The sequence below is a fragment of the Aristolochia californica genome, unplaced genomic scaffold, assembly GCF_029961685.1.
Source record: "Aristolochia californica isolate CCGP_79_NKW_82.1479 unplaced genomic scaffold, dmAriCali1.0.hap1 SCAF_2, whole genome shotgun sequence".
In the NCBI taxonomy this organism is placed as follows: Eukaryota; Viridiplantae; Streptophyta; class Magnoliopsida; order Piperales; family Aristolochiaceae; genus Aristolochia; species Aristolochia californica.
Genome location: NW_027181881.1, coordinates 41,248,841 through 41,273,012, shown reverse-complemented (window position 1 = coordinate 41,273,012; position 24,172 = coordinate 41,248,841). Strand labels below are relative to the sequence as shown.

General features: G+C 41.6%; 1 protein-coding gene across 3 annotated transcripts in view; it reads right to left on the bottom strand.

Annotated features, from left to right (window-relative positions):
- The window catches only part of LOC137956772 (DDT domain-containing protein PTM-like), a 39,578-nt gene that overhangs the window by 8,302 nt on the left and 7,104 nt on the right, over window positions 1-24,172 (bottom strand). For all 3 annotated transcript variants that reach the window (XR_011113266.1, XR_011113267.1, XM_068804393.1), the window contains exons 3-7: window positions 14,575-15,619; window positions 14,152-14,449; window positions 13,898-14,022; window positions 12,298-12,878; window positions 11,845-11,873 (exon numbers count right to left, since the gene is read on the bottom strand). Coding sequence is in view for 1 of the 3 variants with exons in the window: in XM_068804393.1 (XP_068660494.1) it covers window positions 11,845-11,873; window positions 12,298-12,878; window positions 13,898-14,022; window positions 14,152-14,449; window positions 14,575-15,619 (2,078 nt within the window). In the remaining 2 variants the exon portion in view is untranslated. The remainder of the gene's footprint in view (window positions 1-11,844; window positions 11,874-12,297; window positions 12,879-13,897; window positions 14,023-14,151; window positions 14,450-14,574; window positions 15,620-24,172) is intronic.

Sequence of the window (24,172 nt, the reverse complement as noted above, 5' to 3'; positions counted from 1 at the left end):
ATGCAAGTAATGTAATCAAAAGGAGGAAAAAGTCAGCCATCAAGATAAGCCATGCAAACTGGGCGCAATCCAGGAAGAGTTCAACATATAAACCTGTTTTCCCCAATCAATATCAGAACTACAAGACCAGAGCCTTTCAATCTGATTGCCAAATGCAGGAGAGACCTAGAGAAAGTTTCTATTGCAGCCACTGTTTGGCACATACGAGACAAAAGGAATGACATAACCTCTAGGTGCTGCAAAAAATCAGCAGGAAGAACTATTGAGCGCATCATTCACAGTATTCTATGGAGCCACGTCTTCAGCATCCTCACCCCCCCCCCCCCCCCCCCCCCCCTCCCACACACCACGAGCTGGTTGAAAAAGGTGCCTGTTGGTGTAGGAGGCATCATCAAGGACTCCACAGCACAATATCATGTGGCCTACTCAGGTCCTGCTAGGCTTTGTAATTCAGTTGGAGCAGAAATAAAAGCATTTGCTAGCAGAAGTTAAATTTCATTCTCAGCATATCAGCAACCCAATGATTATTGAAGGAGATTCAGCTTTAGTTATAAAACAGTTTCAAGGAGATTCCCCTCCTAGATCAGCCAACTCTTTGGCTGATAAATTGGCAAAATTCGGAACTTCCCAGCAATCTTTCATTGTACAGGAAAGGTTCTCTCCTTTGTAATTTGCTCTTTTGAGCTTTTGACTTAATAAAAAATCAGCATCATTTAAAAAAAAAAAAAAAAAACTCCCCTCCCCCACGACAGATAAGGCACATATTTGATGAAATCAAGGCAGTTTTTTTAATCTCCAGATCTCTTGGCAGCAGAAGATTCATCTTTAGTTATAAAACAGTTGCAATAAGATTGCCTCTCCACCCCCCCCCCCCCCCATTGAAGGATAAGGCACATATTTGATGAAATCACGGCAGTTTTTTTAATCTCCAGATCTCTTGCCAGCAGGCAGTGGCGTCTCTTGCCCTGCACTTGTATTTAGGGACTCCTTCCCCCCTGAGGGTTCCTCCCTCGTACCTTAAAATCAACTTTGAAAAGTTGGGTCCAAGGTCCGTCCCAAAATTACTAGCCATCTTAGGACAGGCCTTGGACCCAACTTCACATGGTATCAGAGCAGGTACTCGTATGTGGGCCTCCACCCAAATTATCCACATGTAAAAGCCCAGAGGGCCTATACATAAGGGGGAGTGTTAAGGAATAGCTCCACATGGATTAATGATAACAAACATGTTGAGTTCATTAGTTGGAAAAGAAGTTTCCTAAGATGACTAATCATTTTGGGATAGGCCTCAAACTTAATTAATAAGGCAAATTAAGAAAGGAAAAAGTTGGGTCTAGTCCATCAATGACTAACTGAAATTAGGAGGCATTTTCCCACCTAAATAACCACAAGATTTGCCCAAACTTTTTTTTGAGAAAAGATGATTTTATTAAAAGAACAAACAAAACAACAACAGCTTAAGGGAGCAAAACCCTAACAGAGGCTCCCTGCTTAGCAAGAGCATCAGTAACAGAATTAACGGATCTCGGAATGTGAGACCAAATACAAGCATAATGGGATACAATATCCATAATCTCAAAAAAGACATCCCAATGGTACCAAGGGAGGGCAGAGGAGTGAGCACACCAGCCAATCACCACCTTGGAGTCCCCTTCAATGTAAAGAAAACTGTTGCAATGATCACAAAAGATGCGGAGCCCGTTGAGGAGGGAGTGAAGATTGACTGTCGTTGAATCAGCAATCCCCAAAGGGCCGGCAAAGGAGATGATCTAACTGTCATCGGAGTCGCAAATAACTCCACCAAAACTTGTTTTCCCGGTGTTACCAAGAGAGAAGCCGTAAAAATTTAACTTGAGCTGCCCGGGCTGCAACGGAGATCATTCCAGACGGTGGGGGACCTCGAGCACACCTGCATCTGAGCCAGGCAGAATCAGTTGTCCCTCATGGAGGAACCAAAAAAAGGGAGAAGACCTTCTAGTATAAATCCAAGCAGAAATATTCCCCGAAATAATGTCGGTGACTCTCTCTGGAGATTCAAATTTGGCATTCAAACATTTGTGGTTTCTCTAGTTTCAAAAAGCCCACAATATGAAAGCGACACAGGCAGAGATCATCAATTTTCCCAGGCTGGGAACAAAGATGCCAAGAAGCATCTTGCTGGCAACAGAGAAGTCCGCAGGCAAACAAAACTGAACCCCAAATTGGTGAAGAATAGAGGTCCACACCTGCCAAGAGAAGGGGCAGAAAAGTAAAAGGTTGTTGATCGATTCCTTCGCCAAACAGTAGAGAGGGCAAAGGGGATCTACTAAGTGTATGCTCGTCTTGTAAGATTGTCTGTCGTAAGGATCTTGTTGTAGCAAGCACTCCACATGAAGAATTTGACTTTGGGAGGGGCACTTAGTCACCAAGTGAAGGCCACCTCATGCACAACACTATGAGACGACCACCATTTGGTGAAGTGATGGGCTGAGGAAACTGAGAAGAAGCCACTCTTGTCAGGCCACCAAATTAACTTGTCGCGGACATAAGCACGAATTCGGAGCGCATGAATGGAGTCCAATAAACGGCTAGCCTCCAAGGCATCAAAATCCGGAGGCCCCGACGGGGGTGGAGACTCCATCCACCATCACAACGAGCTTCAACAACCGAAATCCCTCTCTGTAGGGAAAGACGAAAAAAGACCAGCGAAAGAACTCTATAGAGGGTCACTATCCGTCCACTAGTCCCCCCAGAATCTGATTGACTAGCCATTGCCCACGTAATATCGTATAGCAGAGGAAAATGTCGGGAGAAGAAAGTAGAGGGACCTCCAAATTGGTGATAAACATCTTCTACTCCTTCCCAAGGTCCACCAAGTAGAGGGCACACCAAGCATAACAGTCACCATGTCCTTCCATAGATTTGGAGTGGGTGAGTTGTATCTCCAAATCCACTTTAGAAGCAAGGCACGATTGATGTCCTTGGATAATCTTATTCCCAGCCCCCCAAGGGACCTAGGAAGACAAACATCCTCCCAGCTGACTAGATGATACGTGAAATGTGTATCAGAGCCATGCCAGAGAAATCTTCTTTTAATCTTTCCAAAAAGTTGGCAAACAGATGTAGGACAAGGCAGGAAGGATAAAAAATAGTTCGAGATGCCAACAATACATGACTTGAGGAAGGTGAGTCTCCTGGCCTTGTTGAGCAAACACCCCTTCCAAGTAGCAAGACGCATTTCAATCTTCTCAATAACCAGAGTCCAGAGATCCTTGCTGATACGACCCAAGAATAACGGAAACCTGAGGTAGGTGGTGGGTGTGGATGAGACTGTGCAGCCCAAAATATGTGCCATGTTCGAGAGGGTTCCCGGATCAATATTAAAACCCAACAGAGAGGTCTTCCCCCAATTAACCTTTTGCCCCGAGGCTAGCTCAAATAGCCCATGCACCCCCTTGATTCTTCTAATGTCATCCATGGACCCAATCCCAAAGATCATTGTGTCATCAGCATATTGCAAAACGGGGATATCAAAATCCGGAGTATGACTGATCGAGGGCAACCACCCACACTCCTTGGCAGAATAAAACAATGCTGAAAGAAATACTGCCACAATGTTGAATAACAGCAAAGAAAGGGGGTCATCCTGTCTCAGCCCTCTCAAGCCCTAAAATAAGCCACAGACCGTACCATTGAGGATGAGTGAGTAAGAAGCCGATGATATGCAATTCCTAATCCAGAATCTCCACTGATCCCCAAAACCCATATGTCCCATGAGATCATCCAACATCAGTCAATTGACACAATCAAAAGCCTTCTCCAGATCAAGCTTCAAAACAATCCATGGGTCCTTGGAGCAGTTGAAATGGTCAATGAGCTTGTGAGCAACCATTGTGGTGTCCAGGATGTTTCTACCCTTGAGGAAAGCACCTTGACCATGGTGGATCACAATGGGGAGGATAGCCTTGAGCTGATGAGCAAGATGTCTAGCAATGATCTTATAAGAGCTGGATATGAGGCTGATTGGCTGAAAATCATCCGATTGCTCAACATTAATCTTCTTAGGAACCAAAGTGACAAAGGAGGCTCCAATACTACAAAAAGTAATGCCCCTATCGAAAAAACCTTGAACCATATTAAAGATATACTCTTTTATAATTGGCCATGCTTGGCAGTAGAAATCGTCGTTGAAACCCTCGGGCCCCCAGGCCCTTTCATAAGCCAAACCCATTATTGTCCTTTCAATTTTCGTATGAGAAAAGGGAACCTCCAGGAGAGACGCAGCTATAGGGGAGAGGTGGCCAAAGGGTGAAGTGCAGTTGCTGAATTCTGGGGCGATTTAGACATTCCTTCATATAAAGGTCTATGAAAAACATGAGAAGCACATCGGTAATGGAAATTTTATCTGACGTTACCTCGTTATTGATGCATAAGAAGGTAATTCAGTTAGATCTCCTCCTTGTCGGGGCAAGGCATCTCCTTCGGCCAACCATTTAAACTAAGCCCTTTGTTTCCACCTTATCCTCTCACGGGTAAAATTGATTGAAGTTCATTTAAAAGAGAAAGACGGGTGGAGTAACTTTGCTCCTCCGTTGAGTCTAGGTCGGCAATTCGAGAGAGAAGAGAAGCCTTCTCAGCACCCAACAAATGACAACGGCAAGAGGACCAATCTTTGAGTTTGCCCTTCCGGAGCTTTAACTTCTGAGGAAGGGACCAATCGGCTCTACCCCAAGTCTGGAAATTGGACCACCAGTCCCTTAAAAGAGAATCGAAATCTGGTTCCATCAACCAAAAGTTCTTGAATCGGAAAGCTGGGGAACCCCATCTACCAAAGAAGGTAGATAAAAGAATGGGCCAATGATTCAACCCCACCTGATTGGGCAACCTGCCCATCACATTTTCATAGAGATGAAGTCAGTTCGAACCGGCAAGGAAATGATCCAATTTGGATAAAATTGGGTGTTGCTGTCCATTGGACCAAGTGAAGGTCTTTTCGGAAAGGGGGATTTCATCCAACTCACGACTACTAATGAAATCCGCGAAGCCCCTCATGGAAGATGTGATACCATTGACTGGAGGCTACTTCTCTTTACAAAACCGAATAGCATTGAAATCACCTAGAAAAAGTCAAGGCGAAGACCAGCGAATTCATATAACTCCTCCCAAAAGCAATGCCTCTCATGATAACGAGTGGCTCCGTACACTCCCGCGAGGCACCAAACATTGCCCGAGGCACGATTGCGAAACTAAATTCCCATAGAAAATCTCCCATAATAGACATCCAGAGCATGAAACATCGTGGTATCCTATAAAACAATAAGGCCACTGGAATGGCCAATAGCGTTGATGCCCACCCAATTTAAAGAGGAATAATTCCATAGATCCTTAGCAAGAGAGTCATCCATAGCTTGACACTTCGTCTCTTGAAACACTACAATAGAAGGCTTGAATTGAGCCAAGAACGACAAATGATAGCTCGTTTACGCAATGAGCCTACTCCCGGGACATTCCATGAGATCAAGATCATTTATGGTTCCCCTTTTGGACTCCCCCGGAGTTGTTGTCCCCTGGTAGTTGACCATTGTAAACCACTCCCAATAGCCGCACCAAATTCATCATATTTTGCCATGTTTCTTCATTGTACTGATGGCGCTTGGCTTGCGATTCAGTCACCAACTGCAGAGATCTTTCATTAGAAGGAGGAAAGGGGACGTTTGGGTTCTGCTTCGGGTTGCTAGGGGGCAGAAGTGCTAGAATTAGACTCACCAAGTTGATCGGGCTGGGGACGACTTCTTCTTCTCTGGTAGGTGGCAAGGATGGGTGATGAAGGAAATTTTAGGCGGCGAGCAGCCCCGGTTGTGGATTCCGAATCTGAGTGGTCGGCCTGGTCTAGTGGGGGGTGCAGAGGAGCGTCGTCCGAATCTGCCGGGGCATCCATATCACCAGTGCAAGAGTTGGTTTTGGGGTAATTAGTGGGGGTTTTTATAATGTGGGATTGTGTTGATTTTGGTGGGGCCATGGATTGACCAATCAGAGGTTGGGTCTGCTATGAGTTCAAAGAGACCATATCAAAGACGTAGGTGAAGTTTAAAGGGGGTTGTCATCTTGGTGGCTGAACAGAGGATTGTGAAAGGCTGGGGCAGTGTGCCTGGGTACTGTTTGGGTGTTGCAGGGTAAAAGGGGGGTGGGGCCAATAGTCATGGCAGTCGAGGTCTGAAAACAAATGGGGATAGAGAGATAGATGGGGGGATAGGGTCATTCGGGGAGTGTGTCTGAGGGGGAACATCAAACAAGGGAAGGTAGACAAGTTCAGATGTGACAGAGGTGGTAGGTGGGGCAGTGGGTTTTGGGATTAATTGGCTGGCAGCGACGGCAGGTCTGTCCATTGGGAAGGCTGAGTCTGCAGAGCGTGTTAGAGGCAGGGAATTTGAATTCGAAGTGGAATTTGGGAGTGATGTGGATGAGTCCGAAGAAGTCATGGCTGTACTGAGTTGGGTGAGTCGACGTGGTCAAACGATGACTCGGTCCAGCAGTGGTGAAGGAGATGGTGGGGACTAGCAGTCTTCCCACCTGGGAAGCTTCGCAGGAGAGTCAACAGTGACTAATTCTCCTAAAATCACCTCAATCCAGAAGAATTCCGGCCCTACGACAACCATGAAGAAAGAGGGGTCTGATCAGAATGTTGTCGGAGCAACGAAGACCCTGGCCACATCAAGTCTGGCCCTGCTGAAGGTGTCGTCTTCCCATTTTATCGGTGTTTCAAATGCCTGAGCAATTTTGTCCAGGGTCTTCTCCGACCAGAGCTCCGCCGGAAGTCCCCATATCGATATCCATTGGCCATAAGGACTGTTGGGGGGAGTTGTGACCCAGTCAGTCACCACGACCAGCCAATTGTGCTCTGACAAGGGGAGAAGAAGTGTTGCATCCTTATCCGTCGGGGAATGGAATCGAAGGAGCCATTTGAGAGTGCCCAAAAAGGAGACGTCAAGCCAATAGTCAAGTTGAAGCTGGTTTCTGAACCAAGAGGCGAGGGTGCCTTTGTCCCAACAAGGAGAAAGAACCTCCACTACCACCACCAAAAACAAAGAGCGTCAACCCATAGTAAGAGAGTCAGGGGGCAGGGTGATAGTGTTTTTTGGTATGGTCACAAGACCAGGGGGTTTGGGGTTGGCACAAGATGACAAGGTCGACCCTGCCATAGGTCTGGATGTCGGGAGGGGAGGACAGTGGAGGTGTCTATTTCTGGGAGGTGTCGAGGGTGTAACAGCAGGGGTGGTTGAGGGTTCTGAGTTTCTTGATTGAAGAATCGATCGGAGACTGTTGCAAAAAATGGACCAATAGAAGGACACACCTGCTCGCTCTGGAACATAGCTTCGGGCCAATACCAGATCTCCACAACATTGTACAATCTTGCATTCCCTGGTGTCTCTGTATCTGAAGACTACGAGGGAGAAGGAGACCGGTCCAGTGGTCATCTCCCGCAGACAAAGTGCTGATGTGTCGTTCCCAGTTACATTGCCGAAGAGACGGAGGAAATCCATCCCCTGCGATGTTAGGATTGAAATAAATGATCTCTTTGCCCCATTTTTTTACCATGATACGAACAAAATCTTGGCTTTTGTCTGTAACCCGACCAAAGAAAAGTTTCGATTTTTCGAAGGAGAGAATAATCAATGTGTTTCAATTCCGATCCATCCTTCTGATTTTCCGTCGTTGAACCTTCATCCATTCATCCTGATCATCCACTTGAATCTTCTTTGCTCTACCGTCGTCGCCATGCTGAGTTGCCAATAGGGCTTCCTTCTCGCACCCGAAAAAGCTTCACCTGTTCTCACCGTCCAAGCAAAGTGGGATCCCCTCTACAATCTTCAATGGGGGACGAGAAGGTTTGTCGTTGTCTTGGTCCCATCGCTGATGAGGGTGCTGGGTGAGAGCGTCATCGCCCCAGTCTTCGTTCCGCATGCCCATCTTTTATAGTAACTTCTCAAAGATTCTGGAAATGCATGATTTGCCCGACTTTAACCTTGGGAATATTCCCATTAACACCCTCCATTAGTGATTACAAGTTTAGAGACTATTGATCATCAATTGACAAGTCAGAGCATTAGAAGCTACCATACAGACTCAAGCAATCAAGTCATTAGTTGCTTGCCCTTTAAAAAAAAAAAAAAAATTGATAATTTTATTTCAAAGAAAGAGAAGATATATCGAGGGAGACCTCCCTAACAACAAGTGATTGAAGGAGGTCTAATTTAGTGCACAAATCAGCAGCCGAATTGGCTGATCTAAGTACATGAGACCAAGTACAAGAAATGGTGGATACAATGTCCAAAATATCAAGAAAAATCTACCAATGACGACATGGGGGGAAGGACGAGGTGGAGCACCGTCCGATGACAATCTTGGAGTCTCCCTCCACGATAAGGGGACCACTGAAGTAGTTTTGAAAAATTTGCAAGCCGTGAAGGAAACCGGAGAGTTCAGTAGTGGTTGAGTCAGCAATTCCGATAGGGCCATAGTAAGAGAGGATGGTAGTGCCCTTTGCATAAAAAATTACCCCACCAAACCCAGCCAAACCCAAGTTCCCAAAGGTGCTACCATCAAAGTTTAGCTTATAATATCCAGAGGGAGGAGGCTCCCAAACAGCAACTCGGCGGGGGGCAGTGGGGACAGATATTTGAGCGATAATCTTCCAATTGGTGCGGACCGGGGCACAAGAGAGACAGGCAAACTCTTTCTGGGTGCTGATCTAGGTAGATATGAGCCTAGTGGTGGTGAAGGAAACCTTAGCAGCAGAGCAGAAAGTACAGTCAAACTGTCTGGAGTTCCTTTCCTTTCGGAGGCACCAAGAAACAAAAGCAATAACTTGCCTAGGCTGGGCAGGTCAAGCGGGATACAGAAGTTGAGTCCCATGTTGTCAATCATGTAGGTCCAGACCTTCCAAGTGAAATCACAGTGGAGGAGGAGGTGATTCACAGTTTCAGCCACCGTCCCGTAGAAGGGGCAGAGAGGATCAGGAGTCGTGTAGCCACGCCTAATAAGGTTGTCTGCAGTAAGGATCTTGTTGTGGCATGCACTCCAAAGGAAAAACTTCACCTTGGGCGGAGCCGAGAGGCACAAGGCAAGAGCAGCCGCATGCGGGGCAGGAGGCTGGGTCCATCCCATAAGATGACAATAGACCGAGGAGACTGAGAATCGCCTGCTGTCATCAAGAAGCCAAATCATCCTATCAGCCGTTTGAGGGCGAACCATAACACTACTAAGACTATCAATCAAGCCACAAACAGAAATGGCTTCCTCATCAGTAAGGTCATGTCTAAGGCAGAGATTCCATGAGCCATTCTGCCAAGCGTCAGAGACAGATAAGTCGTAGCTGGTGGTGAGTTGAAGTAGTGGTGGGTAAAACGAGGCAAGAGAGCCATCACCCAACCACCAATCCGTCCAGAAACGCAGACTGGAGCCATCTCAAAGAACCGAATGGCAGTGCGGATAGAGGAGAACAAATGAAGCATGGCCTTCCTAATGGGGGAGAGGTGACAACAGTTGCCGCCAGTGATCCATCTATCACCAAGACACCAGAGCTTGAAGGCAACCATTGGCTTCCACTAAGCCCCCGAGGAAGAGTTGAGCTTCCAAAACCACTTGATCAATAGAGTATGTCCCATTTCCTTGGTGTGCCTGATCCCAAGCCCACCCAAAATTTTTGGCTTACACACTTCATCCCAACTGACAAGGTGATAGTGAAACTCATTTCTAGTGTCACACCACAGAAAACGTCTCTTGATCATGTCAATACGCTGGCTAATAGAGGTGGGGCAAGCCAAGAAAGAGAGGAAGTAGTTGGGGATACCCGCGAGGCATGAGTTTAAGAGGATCAATCTACCAACCTTGGAGAGCATCCTACCCTTCCAAGAGAAGAGGCGTCGCTCAAGCCGCTCTATTACAAGAGCCCAAAGACCCATCCGGGGTCTGCTATCAGTAAGAGGAAGACCCAAGTAGTATGTGGAAACAATCGCAATGGGACATCCTAGAGTCTCTGCCATAATCTGAAGCAAGGGGGGATCAATGTGGTAACCGATGATGGTTGATTTTCCCCAGTTAACTTTCTAACCAGAAGTGATCTCAAAAAGGCCAAGAAGGGCCTTAATGTTGCGGACCTGGTCCAGTGTGCCAACACTGAAGCAAATGGTGTCATCCGTGAACTGAAGCAAGGGGATGTCAAAGCAACTTTGTTTGGAAACAGCCTCTAACCAACCAATGTTGTTGGCAGAGTAGAACATAGAGGATAGGTACTCAGCAATGATGTTGAAGAGGAGTGGGGAGAGGGGGTGTCCCTGACGAATGCCTCGAGTGCCCTGGAAGAAGCCACAGACCGTGCCATTGAAGAGCAAGGAGTAAGAGGCTGAAGAGATACAATTGCGGATCCAAAACCTCCATTTGTCTCTAAACCCATGCGCTGCATAATGTCATCCAAGAGTGACCGACTAACTCAGTCAAAAGCCTTCTCGAGGTCCAACTAAAGGACAAACCGCGGCCGACCCATCTTGGCAAAATGATCCACAATTTCATGTGTGCCCATAGCTGAGTCAGGTATGTTATGGCCTCCGATAAAAGCACTTTGGCCCCAGTGGATGATGGTAGGTAGAACAACCTTGAGACGACAAGCCAGGATGTGGGCGATGATCTTGTAGGGACTTGAAACAAGACTGAACGGCCGATAATCCTGAGGGCACTCCACACTAGTTTTCATGGGGACCAAAGCAATAAGAGAAGCACCCACACTCTTAAAGGTGATTCCACAATCATAGAAACTTCGGACCATGGAAATGATTTCCGACCTCACAGCAGGCCAGCAAGCCTTGTAGAATTCCCCATTGAATCCGTCAGGCCCCGGGGCCCTATCCAGGGGGAGTCCCAATACAGCATCCCCAACCTCCAAGTCAGAGAAAGGAAGCTCAATGAAACTCGCCAAAATTGGGGAAATCGTGGAGAAGTGAAGGCTAGGGAGCCTAGGCCGGTGGTGGTGCTCCTCTCTGTAAAAATCTGCAAAGAAACTGAGAAAAATATCAGTAATAGAGGTCCTATCCAAGGTAACCTCGTTGTTAATAGACAAGAAGGTGACCCGGTTAGTCCTCCTACAGGCCGAGGCAATGGCATAGAAGAACTTTGTGTTAGCATCCCCCTCGGCCACCGCTTGAAGCAGGCTTTTTGCTTCCACTAAACCCTTTCAAATTGCAAAATAGATTGAAAATTGCATTGAAGAGAGATGCAAGTAGAAAACTCAACATGAGTAAGACATCTTTGCTCCTCAACTGTATCAAGGGCAGCAATCTGAGACTAGAGAGAGGATTTCTGAGAGGAGGCAGCAAAGTGATGCTCCAAGGACCATGATTTGAGTTTTACTTTGAGACGCTTCAAAGATAAAGGTGCATGACTATAACATGAACCAAACTCAAGTTTGTTTTTAGTAGCTTTTTTAATTTGTTTTTCTTGCTTCAGTTGACCTCTGTTTCTTATGATGAATGACAGGTGTACTTGTAACTTTTTAGCTTAATATCAAGATTAGACGAAAGTGGATGGTTTGAGTAGATTCACTAACTTGACAGCCTAGTCTTCCATTCTACAGCTTCATTCCTTTCATGTTCTCATCTTTTTCTTCTCTCTTCTTCCCCACATCTTCCCCTCTATCAACTCTTCAAAACCTTAATAGCCTACACTCATTCTGCATTAACTTTTCCTAGGTTTTCATTAGTGTTATCATCAACCCATAACTATAATAACCAAATTAACACTGTGAAACAAGCATAAATGTAAAAAAATTTCAATAAGAGGAGACTACCCTCAACAGGAAAAGCAAACACAGACCTTTACAAGATCGGCATTTTAGAGCATCCCTGCAAATTAAATAACAAAATAAATGAATCAGTTCCAGCACACACTATCCGAAGCACAACGTATACATGGACATCTCAGAAATAGTAGGCACTGGACTGTCTTTGCTGGAGATTTCATGTGATTTTCAGAGCAGAAAAAATTTTATTGACAATAAGTTTAAAAAACAAATGGAATAGTCTATATGTGAAAACTTAAACCTCTGCTTGGAGGTTTGAAAGTCCAAATGCTCCTTGTTAGAACGAAGAAACGCCCATGCAAGGAGCATCCAAAAACAAGTATTACAAATGGAAGGTTTCCTTCATTTTCAACCTCTCTCTGAATAGGATGCAAGTGCAACTTTTAAATGTGATATAGCATAGGTGATATACTTAACTCCCTGACACATAACATGAGAATTTGGTGAAATAGAAACAATTATCCTACCTGCCAGATACATCTTTTCTGCAATGACCACACCGATAGTTCTCATATTTCTCCCTTTCAGACCTAAGAGTTGAGACTCCTTTCAGCCTGGTGGACTTCTGTCTTTTCCCACCATCAGCAACTAGCTCCACCCTTGACCTATCAATTTCTACATTTTGTCCTTTAGACAAAAGATAGGAAAGTTCTTTACGCCTAGAGACCTTCTTTTGATTGCCACCCATCTCAGAAAGAAGTCCGAAGTTCATGTTATCAGTCTTATTCTTCCTACTAAATTTCCGGGCTAGCTTTCTCTCTTCAAAAGCCTTCAACAGATTCAGAGGCACATAACATTCAGTAAGCCAATACTTTGTCCGTGTTGAAGATTCATCAGGCAGGGAGCCGTAACGGGTCACAATGTCAGGCACAATTTTTCTTTTTCCAAAATCAAGTAGATATTTCACTTGTGTTCCCTCCATGCACTTCTTCTGGATACTAATGTTTTTCAATGGCCTGGTTATCTTTCTAGATTCCTTTGACACCTTAGGAAAAAGATCAGTATTTGCAAGATCACTCCAACGAATGTTACTATCAAGATCCCTAACCTGTTTGCAAGATAGAATAAATGCATCAAAAACCAAGGGTAATCTAATCATGAATACCAATTGGGGACATAGTCGCCTTGCCAGATAAAAAGAAGAAAAAAAATTGACATGATTGACTCGAGGGGAAAGATGCACTTGAATAGAAGCTGGCAATAGACATTTAAGTATGCAACGCACCACAGCAACTTTCAGTCCTTCAACAGAAAGGATGTCATTTCCAAGACACCCACACATAAGATAATCATAGCCAACAGATAACCAGTCTACTGAATTTTCTGAGATAAAAGCATTTGCAGCTAATAAAGCCTGTTGATTCATGCTTATAATTTTCTGAGTGAAACAAGCTTAGTTAGTTGCACGCTTCGAGCTCAGATTGCTACAGTTAGACATCTCATTAAAATACAATTATGCCCATGAATGTGCATAGACAATATCAAACTAAGCTAAGGGAGTCCACCAACGGATAACCAGTCTATATGAATTCCCAAGATAAAAGCATTTACAGCTAAATAAAGGTGTTAATTTATGCCTACAGTTTCTGTGTGAAACGAGTTTATTTAGTTGCAATCTTCATGCTCAGCTTGCTCCAATGAGTCATGTCATTAAATATACACAAGTACGCTCATGTGTGTGCATAAACAATATCAACTAAGCTCAAGAGAAGACTCCAGTACTAGCCAAGCAACAAAAATCAGACCTACCCAAGCTCACAAGCTTTTAAAGATAGACTGACACGGTCTCTCCTTGCAAACTAAATTAGCTCATTTATAAGTACTAGCCAAGCAACAAAAACCAGACCTACCCAAGCTCACAAGCTTTTAAAGATAGACTGACACGGTCTCTCCTTGCAAATCAATGAGAAGTTTGACCTATAGTGAAATGCTTTAATTTGTGAATCTGGAACATAAATATCCACAACCACACAAAGCACAAGCAAACAAATGAAAGACATGGTATTCCTGTGAATGGTCTGGAAAGGTCTGCATGAATGCCCACTGAAGTAGCAAGCATAACTATACCTGATAAGCTAACTGTGCCACACTAGTTGACATTTCAACACTAGCTCGCCAGGCAACATATTTACTTCTCCTGGCAAAGTCTGATCCATCAGGATAGAATATTCCAGGTATCTTCCTACATCCACCTACAGAAATTTAAATTTTCTACAGAGTTAGAGCAATTTCTCAAGTTATCAAAGTTGTGTAAATACAGACAGAAGCAACATAAAAATGTAAATCTAAACATGCAACAACAAAAAACAATTAAATTGAACCTTGTCGGGCAGCCAGGCGAGCCAGTGATTGAGGCAACATCTTCCAGCTGAACAATTGACGTGAAAGTCTTCCACCCCTCCACCAATGGATACCTGATTTACCTGCAACCTGTGAAACGAACATGGACTCCTCATCTTGGTGCATATTCTTCCTGGCACGCTTTCTAGCAGCCCAATTCTTTGTGGAAACATTTACCGAACTTGTCAAAACATGAGCAGCAGATCCAACAGTAACTGCACTATCCACTTGTTTCAACCATTCTGCAGAAAGTGTAACACGCCGCAAGTTTGACTCTACCTGGAGATTAAATCATTCAATATACGCACTATTCATAAAAAAAATCATTCAAACAATTAAAACAGTGGTAACAAGTAACGCTAAAAGAGGGAAATAGAACTAAAACAAGAAGAAGAGCTACTCACTACAAGGAGCAGTGACTTCACAGAGGCAACACTGGATGACTTGAGAATACTTTTACGCCATAATTTACTGTATTTTGGGTTCTCCCACGGACCACATAGAAGGCCACTGAGCCGATCTTCAATGGAGAGAATATGGTTTATAACAGCACTAAGATAAGCTTTCTTATTCCTCTTAGTTCGAAGTCCAACAACCCCATCATTAGACACGCCAGTGACTCTATTGTCATTAGCATTAAATAGACAATTTTGATCAGCAGAAGTTCTACATGAGAAGCACCAACCACAGTTTTCCTTTCGTGCATCCTCATGTAACTTATGAATGCTGAACCAACAAAACGTTGATGACTTTTTAGAAATAATCTTCAGCTGATGAGAGATTATCTCCTCATCAGATTTTTTTGATGGATCTTTGATGCTATCTGTAGCTTTTCTTGTCAATTCTTCGGCAACAGAATAAGCCATCTGACCAAAACTGTAATAATTAGTATAAGAATCTGGTTCATTTTGCTTTTGAGATAACCCTTCTTTCTTCAGCTTAACTACTAACTGTCCAGATTCATCAAGTGGAGATCTTGAGAGGTTTTCTTGTGCAAAAACTGGATCACTGGTTATTGAAGGAATTTTTCCACTAGTCAATGCTACATTTACCATGTTTTTAATCCCAGGGGAATATGCACCAGATTTTGAAAAACCTTCAGAGCTTGTATATGGAAGTGTCACTTCAATATATTGGCTCATTGAAACAATACCTCCCTGAAGACCATTATGTTCAGATTGGCCATAGGTATCCACTGGCTTTAACTCATCAAATGCCTGTGTTGCAGCATCAAAACTTTTGACATGCATATCCAAGTTTGTACCAAAGCAGTTCGTAGTGTCACACTGGTCTTTCACTTCAGTTGATTCTCTACCAACATCCCAGTATGTGCAGATTGCGGTTACTATGCCACTGTATGAAGCATCCAATTTTAACAATTCAATGACAGAAAGCACATCTTTTTTGTTATAATATCGGTATGAAGCTTCTGTCTCACACGAATCTGAGCTGCAAATCATTAATGTGAAACTGGACATTAATTGAGCAAAAAGGATCACATGCCCAAAGACAGAGAGACAATGAGAGCATTGTACAAAAATAATCACAAAATGACAAAGAGACTATGACTACAGGAGAAGAAACAACATATTATATAAAATCGAATCATCACAAAAACCATTCTCAGAACTTATCACATCAATTTGGTTTATTGCTCTTAGGCACTATCATTTGGTACCTCCATTATTAAATCATCCTTCTTCCAATCTTTTCTTGCAACCTTCACCTACAACATGTTGATTTTTCTTCCATTAGCCCTTTTGCTCACACCTAAATTTATTTTAGAAAAGGGAAATTTATATTAAGCCAAAGGACAAAAAAATACAGTAAAGAAGAGGGTCCCTGACAATGACGGATTGGAGGGAAATCCCCTCTCTAGCAAGAGAGTCAGCCAAGGAGTTGGCTGCTCACACCTGCCTTTAATAAAACATGCCCAAATCATATTTATGGTTTTCTCTTATCTCATCGTCTAATTATGCAACCCCTTAGTATTCAGTAATACATTCATCTCAAAATCCATCTCTCTTGTTTTGTCACACATCTATCTCACATTCTGATGTGTTCTAACTCAAATTTTATAGATGTGAAACTAATTATTTAACATTTTATTCTCAGTAAAGGAAGGCTGTTTCAGTTCAACAGCCTTTCGATACCCAAACATGAACCAACCCCAATTTAATGTAAAACAGAATGTCAGTTAAAAACATGTAATGCAGTAGAATATCACAAGTAACATTTATTATTTCATTTTTTTATAAAGATATTTATTATTTCATAGTAAAAAAGTATTACTATCAGAACTATTGATTTAGAAAAGAGAGAATTCTAGGACCTCTCTGGAGACCGAAGCAGAACTAATTGGAAACAATTTCTAGCATGGCGGGTCCCTCTATGTCTGCTGCTGTGAGTTCTAAAGCTCCAAGAGTTGGAAGAAGTAAGCTCTGTTTTGAACGGTGCTCTAAAGGCAACCTGGGGCAATCTGGATTTGGGCGAGTTTTCAGAAACTATGAGGGTTGCATTCTGCCCCCATACACAGGCATATTGAGGATTTTCAGATTTTTTTTGAAATGCCGAAGTCCAAGCTGTCCTCCGGGGTCTGAAGATCTACAGAAGCATGTCCTCCAATCACTTAGAAGTCAAAGGTAACTCTTTCTAAATCATCTGCTGGTGTAAAAAGTCAAGGAAGCCTCCATGGAGGCACTGGCAGTGTTTTGATGAGATTTTCAAGCTGGCTTCTGGAAGAGTTAGCTCTTAGTCTAATGTAATCAGATATGTAAATGGTTTAGGTGATAAGCAAATGAAGAGATAGACCCACAAATTGAAACCCCCCCCCCTCCTCCTGATGTACGCAAGTTTGAACCTAAAGTAGGGAAGTGCTTAATCCTGGTAGAATGAGAGCACAAGGGTATTTGACATATCAGGGAGCAGCAGTAGATGCCATCCAAAGTAACATTCGGGAGAGCTGCTAGCAAATGTAGCAGGCATACTTATCAAAGTTGTGCATTGCCGCGAACTGAAAGCTTGTCATAGATGAATCAGTTCCAGAGTCCAGATCATGGATGTCCAACTTTGACTTGGTTACCTTTTCAGGCTGCCTGTAATGCAAGATGTCTTGGCAAAAAGAATTCAAAAAATCCTTTAAATATCATAAACTAGAATGAAAATATGATCATAATCCTCTGTAACATGATGCAATATTGAAGGAATAAGAGCCTGTTTGATCAAAAGGAAACCTGGAATTTAGTTTTCTAAAACATCATTGTTGACTTGGAAAACTGTCAGTTTAACTTTTTCATATTCCATATTTCAGTATTTGGTGACTGGTGACTAGGACTCTCCCAAATCCTATTTTCAGTTCAGAAACACTTAATTATTGAAAACTTACTTACCATTACAAATGTAAAATAGTAAAAATACACAAAATGACAAATCCAATACATGTAGAACATATAACTGCATGTCATCAACAATTTTGAATCAAATCTGTAAATTCTAAAGCCTTAATTATCTAATAGAGAAAAGTAAAAATAATTCTATCTCAACAAACAAAAACTGTCAACAAATAAAATTGAATATGTCAGATAAAAATTGAACTTATATATGCCAAATAAAATTATCTAAGTTGCACGTGATAGTTTTACAAACAAACATAACCTCTCCTTCATCAAAAAAAAAACAAACATAACCTCTTGAATAAGCTCTAGTAGACAGTTCACATTCCATTCCATTTTTCTGTGAAATCTAAGTTACATAGATAAACAACATTGTTTTTTATTTTTAAATAGTGCTGAGTTATATTAAAAGGCTCAAAAGAGCAAGATTACAAGGAGGGGGAACCATCCCAAACAATGAGAGATTGTTGGGAGGTTCCAAATTTAGCTAGCCTATCAGCCACAGAATTGGCTGACCTAGGAATATAATCCCAAGTACAAGAAATGGAAGATACAATATCTGCAATAGATGAAGTAATTGGCCAATGCCGCCATAAGGGAGAGGCTGAATTAGAGCACCAGCTTATGACCACTTTAGAGTCTCCCTCAATCAGCAGTTTCCCTTGAAGTCTGTCTTTGAAAATCTTCAACCCAAGATGAAGAGCATTATTCGCCTCTGCAGTGGTAGAATCTGCAATACTCACAGGCCCAGCATAGGAGAAGATAGTCTCTCCACTATGATTCCTGAAAACTGATGGTGTAATCCATTTCTACTCCATTTTTCTTAGCATCAGTACTGAATGCCGCCCCACCTCAATGATTGTTTGGTGTAATCCAGTCCTCCTAAGATTAGGCATTTCCTATGGTATGCTCCATAAGGTAAAATCCTTATCAATTGATGAACTTATTTGTAGAGTCAATTTGTCCAGAATGTTTGCACCAAATTTAATGGCACCACAAATGAGTCAGAGGATCATATTTTCCTTCATTGTCCATTTGCATTTGTCTTATGGGATGTCTTGCCCTGAAAATTTTGGCTTTCAATTATCGCAACCTTCCAAACTTTTTTCTTGAACAAACACTTCCCAAACTTTTTTTTTTTAATAAAACCTTCCCAAAACTTTAATAATGAGGTTATCATTCATTACCAAAAAGAATCCTGTGGCAGACATCTCTCATTGTAGCCATTTGGGCTTTGTGGGAGGAGAAAAATAGCAAGACTAGTCAAGGCAGACATCTTTTATTGTAGCCATTTGGGCTTTGTGGGAGGAAAAAAATAGCACAACTAATCAACCTTGCCCAGTCGGATACGTCATTCAATAATTCATTACACAACTTTGAATTAGTAAGTATCTCTCCTTCCAACATTTGCCCAATGTCGTGTCAATAGAACGTTAGATAGATATAAATGCCTCTTCTGTCCCCAAGCATGCGCTGATGTGCTCATGAACTCTTCCTTATGAAGATTTGAGTTAAATTAAATAATGATGGTAGCTCAGGAGGTAACCCAGACCAATAGGTGCTGGAGCCAACTTATTTGAGTATACTCAGGTGACTATTGGGTAATGTGATTCTACCAACGCATAGCTTTGAGCATCTTTTGTCTATAGTACCTCCATTCTCTTGAGGTGGAACATAACTCATTAGTGGTCAATTAGCTAGTATTCTTCCAGGAAGACCCCTCCATGGTGGTTTCTTGCCATTCATAACAAGGTTTATTACCTTTTGTAGATCCATTTTTTGGTCTCTTGGTAAATACTTTGTAGCATTGCACATTCTTTAGCTAGTACAGTGTTGTCCTCCAACATCTTGTTGTGGGAGGTTTCCCCTATGGATATTGTGTTGGATATCTTTACTTATTTTTCATGTATATTGGTTTGATTCGCTTATTTCTTGTTTGCCTGGTTTTTTTTCATTTGGTTGAGTTGCAATTTTTTCTTGTCCTCTTCCCTCTTCTTTTAATAAAATTTTCATCATTTTCTAGAAAAAAATTAAATTAACACAAGTAAGCAATAACATCATAAACTTGATAAAATCGTATTATTAAATTATCACAGCATTAAATCATATTAAGATCAATGTGGTAGAATCCATGTAAAGGTATTTTGATCATTTCACCAATCTGGTATGCACCTTGTGAGATAGCAGTAGGCTAGGAGTCATGTTAGAATTATCAGTTTCAAGTTTGATAAGATTCTTAATATTTAGTAAGTTATGAGAGTTTAAGCTATGAGGGGTACTCTTGTAACTTTACTAAATTATCCACCTAAGTGACATTTAATAGAAAGGGTGCTCGAGTTTTTGCCATGTCAAGTGCAGCTTCATGCACTCTTTTCTTCTCCTTCTTTCTCTATTTTCTTCTTTTCTTTTAATTTCACATTTTTACATGGTATCACAGAAGTGAGATTCTGCTACAAAGCCTTTCAGGTGTTTTTCCTTCTTCTCTTTCAATTTTTCACCTACTCTAGGGAAGGGGATTTCCAAGTTTTTGTTTGATTGAAGTTAAATGTCAGGTTTTCTCTTCTCCTTGTACCATAATCTTAGGGCTGATGACCTGTATTGCTAATTGGAGCAATTCTATGTGAAGTTTGTGCCTCGAGAGTGTTGTACTATTGGAAGTATCCCAATTATTGCTTACATAGGTCACCAAACCTGCGCCTACTGCCTGCTCACCTATCTGGAAGGTGACATCATCCTTCCCTTGACAAAGCTTTGATGTTTTAATTGAATTTTGGATCTGCCGTTTATCAAATTGAATAATTATACTTAAGTTGAAGTCTCTTTATTGCCCTAATTGATCTGGTGTGCAGCCCACACAGCCTACGTAGACCTTGTTTTGGGGTGTTTGGTATCTTTTTTATCTTATTGTTAGTTTTTAATATGGTTGACTCTAGTGAGGTGTTTACACTGACTAGAAGAAATTCAAATGGAAACAAATTGAATGACCAGAATTACTTAAGCCGGTCAAAATCCTTCGGATCCATCTGAAAGTCAAGAGAAAGACTAAATACCGAAGAGATAATCCTCCTATTCCAATAACTGATAATTGGAAAGCAGAAGACAATCAAGTAATGAGTTGGCCACTCAATAGCATGGAATCCAAACTTAGAAATCAAATTATGAATTGTGAAACTACACAAGAGATTTGGGTTTCCCTTGAAACAATGCATGCCCAAGAGAGTAATTTGTCAAGAATTTATGAGTTATATGCTCAGTTTTTTAGTTTGAAAAAAGGTAACAGAAAATTCATTGATTATTATAGTGAACTACAAAGTGTACTACAGGAGAGCAACGTACTACAAGAGATTAGCATATATGATCCCTTTACCACTGATGAAAAAGAGTTTCAAAAGCAATAGGGACAGATTTATGTGGCCAAGCTTTTCGATGGCCTAGGGTCTAAATATGATGCAATTCAAGCCCAATTACTTCCCTCAGATGATGTGTCTTCGCTTCCCAATGCCTTCACTAGGGTCGCGCGTGTTGAATCTGTTGTGGCCTTGCATGGTAGTAAAGAAACAACAATCGTTGAGGCTGCTGCCCCTTAACATTCAGTGTGAACCAAATCGGTCAAAGGCTAACCATGGACAAGGTGGGGGCAGCAGAGGACTAGACCAAGATAGTTAAGATCATGGTAAAGGCCTAGGTGAAGGGAGAGGTGAAAAAACGATCGGTACATTCTGGACGTACCAACCACTTTTTTAATAACTATTGGGACAATTTTGGTAAACCAGCATGGGCAAATTCTAGTGTTCTTGAGAACAGTGAGACCTCTACAACTCTTGTAGTTGACATTGTGCATGGTGCTCCAAATGAGATGTAGTAGCTAATTTAACGGATGGCCCAATTGATTTCCTCCTCTATGTCCATACCTCCATCCACTTCTTTACCTATAGCCACTCTGCCTAGTTCAAGTGAGTTTGCTTTGCATGTGATTCCAATGTCTACATAGGTTATGGATTCTGATGTGTCATCACATATGTCAGGTATGTCCTAATTAATTTTGAATTTTAGTCAATTCTCATGATGAAAAACAAGTAACTCTTGCAGATGGTTTATCATCTTCAGTTAGTGGAGTAGGCTCCATTCAGCCTACTTCCTCATTACCTTTAGATTCAATTTTACTAGTTCATAAATTTCCTATGGATCTTCTTTCTATTAGTTAGATTACAATTGAATTGTTCAGTAACCTTCTATCTTACTCACTGTGTTTTTAAGGACCTCGAGACGAGGAAGATTCGTTCAAGGCGTGAGAGAGATAGGTTGTATCACTTGCAGGGTTCATCATAGCATACTTCTTGTGCACTTCATTTAGATGGTATACCCTTCCAGTGACATCTTCAATTAGGTCATCCTTCTCTGGTAAAGTTTTCTTAGCTATTTCCCGAGTTACCATCTAGATCTGAGTTTCATTGCGAGGCTCGTCAACTAGGGAATCCCCGACAAGCATCATTTCCTTCTAGTCAAACTTCTAGTAGTAGCCTATTTGAAATAATCCATTCAGATGCATGACTTGTTGTTAGTTATTTTGGTTACAAGTATTTCTCGTCATCAAATTAGTAGGTTTACTAGGGTGTATCTCCTAAGGAAGATAATTTAAAGTTCTCTATGTATTCTTGACTTTTTACAATGAAATAAAAACACAATATGGTGCTTCTCTTTGTATCATGCTTATAGATAATGGGTTTGAGTTTATGAATCATAAGTTTGCTTCATTTTGTCAGTCTACTTGTATCATTCATCAGTCTTCTTGTGTGTATAGTCCACAATAGAAATGGAGTTGCAGAAAGGAAGAATTGTCGTTTGCTTGAAGTTGCACACAATATTTTGTTTCATATGCATCTTCCCAAATCTTATTAGGGTGATATCGTTCTCACTACCTATTTTCTCATTAACAAGATGTCTTCCCTTAGTGCTTGGAGGAAAAATTATTTTCCAAGTCTCAAGCCTGATAATGAATTGTTTCCTCTGTCCCTTCATGTTTGTGGATGCATTTGCTTTGTGCATGTGTTTGATCCTACGGTTGATAAACTATCTCCCAAAGCCATTAAGTGTATTTTCCTAGGTTATTCACAAACACAAAAGGGGTATAAATGTCATTGTCTATCTACAAGAAAACTTTTGTACCCGTTGATGTTATTTTTCCTTATCTATTACTTGTCTATTACTCCTTTTAACACGGAACATGTTGTTCCTAGTCCTATGGAGGACCTTCATAGTCATGTGCCACCGGTTCAAGCATCAAAACCATTGCAGGTTTATCAGCACAAAAATATACTAAGACACCACATAAGGCCTTTTCACCGCCATCTATGCTAGCACCTTCTTCATTTGAGGCTCCTAAAGTAAGTGATATGGATCTTTTTGTTGTTATTCGTAAAGGTGTTCATACATGTACACGCTATCTGATAAAACCCAAATTTATGCAAAAACATGCATGTACCAAGCTAGGGGGGACGGGGTACAAATTGTAATTTGGGGGGCATTTATTTTCACAAAGTTGAAGGGGTGCCACCTTAAGGGTAAAAGTCACAATTTTATTTTATTTTTTAGAAAATCTAGGGTGCACTACTTTGGACAAGTGAAGATGAATTCCTTCTATGATTCATCGACTTTCAACCTTGAAGACAAGGTTGATAGTCAAAAAGGGTGGAACGATAAAGACCCAAAATTACCTCCAACGAAGAATAAAAGAAGAAGAAAGAAAACTAGAAAATGGCACCATCCAAAAATTAGAAAGTGGTGCCACATCCTAGAAAATAGGAGCTCAAGGGTAAAAGAATAAATTTACCCCTCATGGGGCTGGTCAAAGTTGGAGTCAAACTTGCCTCTCTTGAAGAAGATGGAATCTTGTTAGAATAGAAAGAATTTTTCCTTTGATTGATTTAATCTTTTATATTCCTAGAATCACTCTTAGATTGATGTAATTTCTCAATCTCCTAAGATCTCTCCTTAAATTATGTAATTAGGGAACCCTAATTTATTGAGGAGTTCCCCAAATAATGCATAGGAAAAAGTATAAATAGGCATGTTGGCTGAAGGAAAAATCAGTCAAGCCTTTTCCAAATCTCTCTTTCCCTTCTCAAATTCGTGCCTAGCACCTCCCCCCTCTTTCTCCTCTCTTCTTCCCTTTTTTCCTTCAAGATCTCTCTCTATCTCCCTCTTCCTCTACTTTACTTCTCTCTTACTCCAACCCTTAACCTCTCATTTTCAATTCTTCCTTTCACTTTAAAATATAAGGACCTCTCACAATTAGGGTTTTTATCAATTGGTATCAGAGCAGTCCTTCAAGACCTACTTAGTCTCAACCGTTAACCTAAAAGAAGATCAGTTCAGCCAATCTGGTGTTTAAGTAGAGCATCGCCTTCACAAGAAGCATATTTCATGTGGCAATATTATACTTGAATGAAAGATATTCAAGTCTAGTTTTGGAAGAAACAAGCCTCAAGTCAATCAGATCTCTATAAAAAGAGATATCTCTATCAGAGTCGACAAAGTCCTGCTGCTGAATAAATCAATTCAAACAAGCAGAAACGATTCAAGGTGGCTATCAAATTATATACCAAATCAA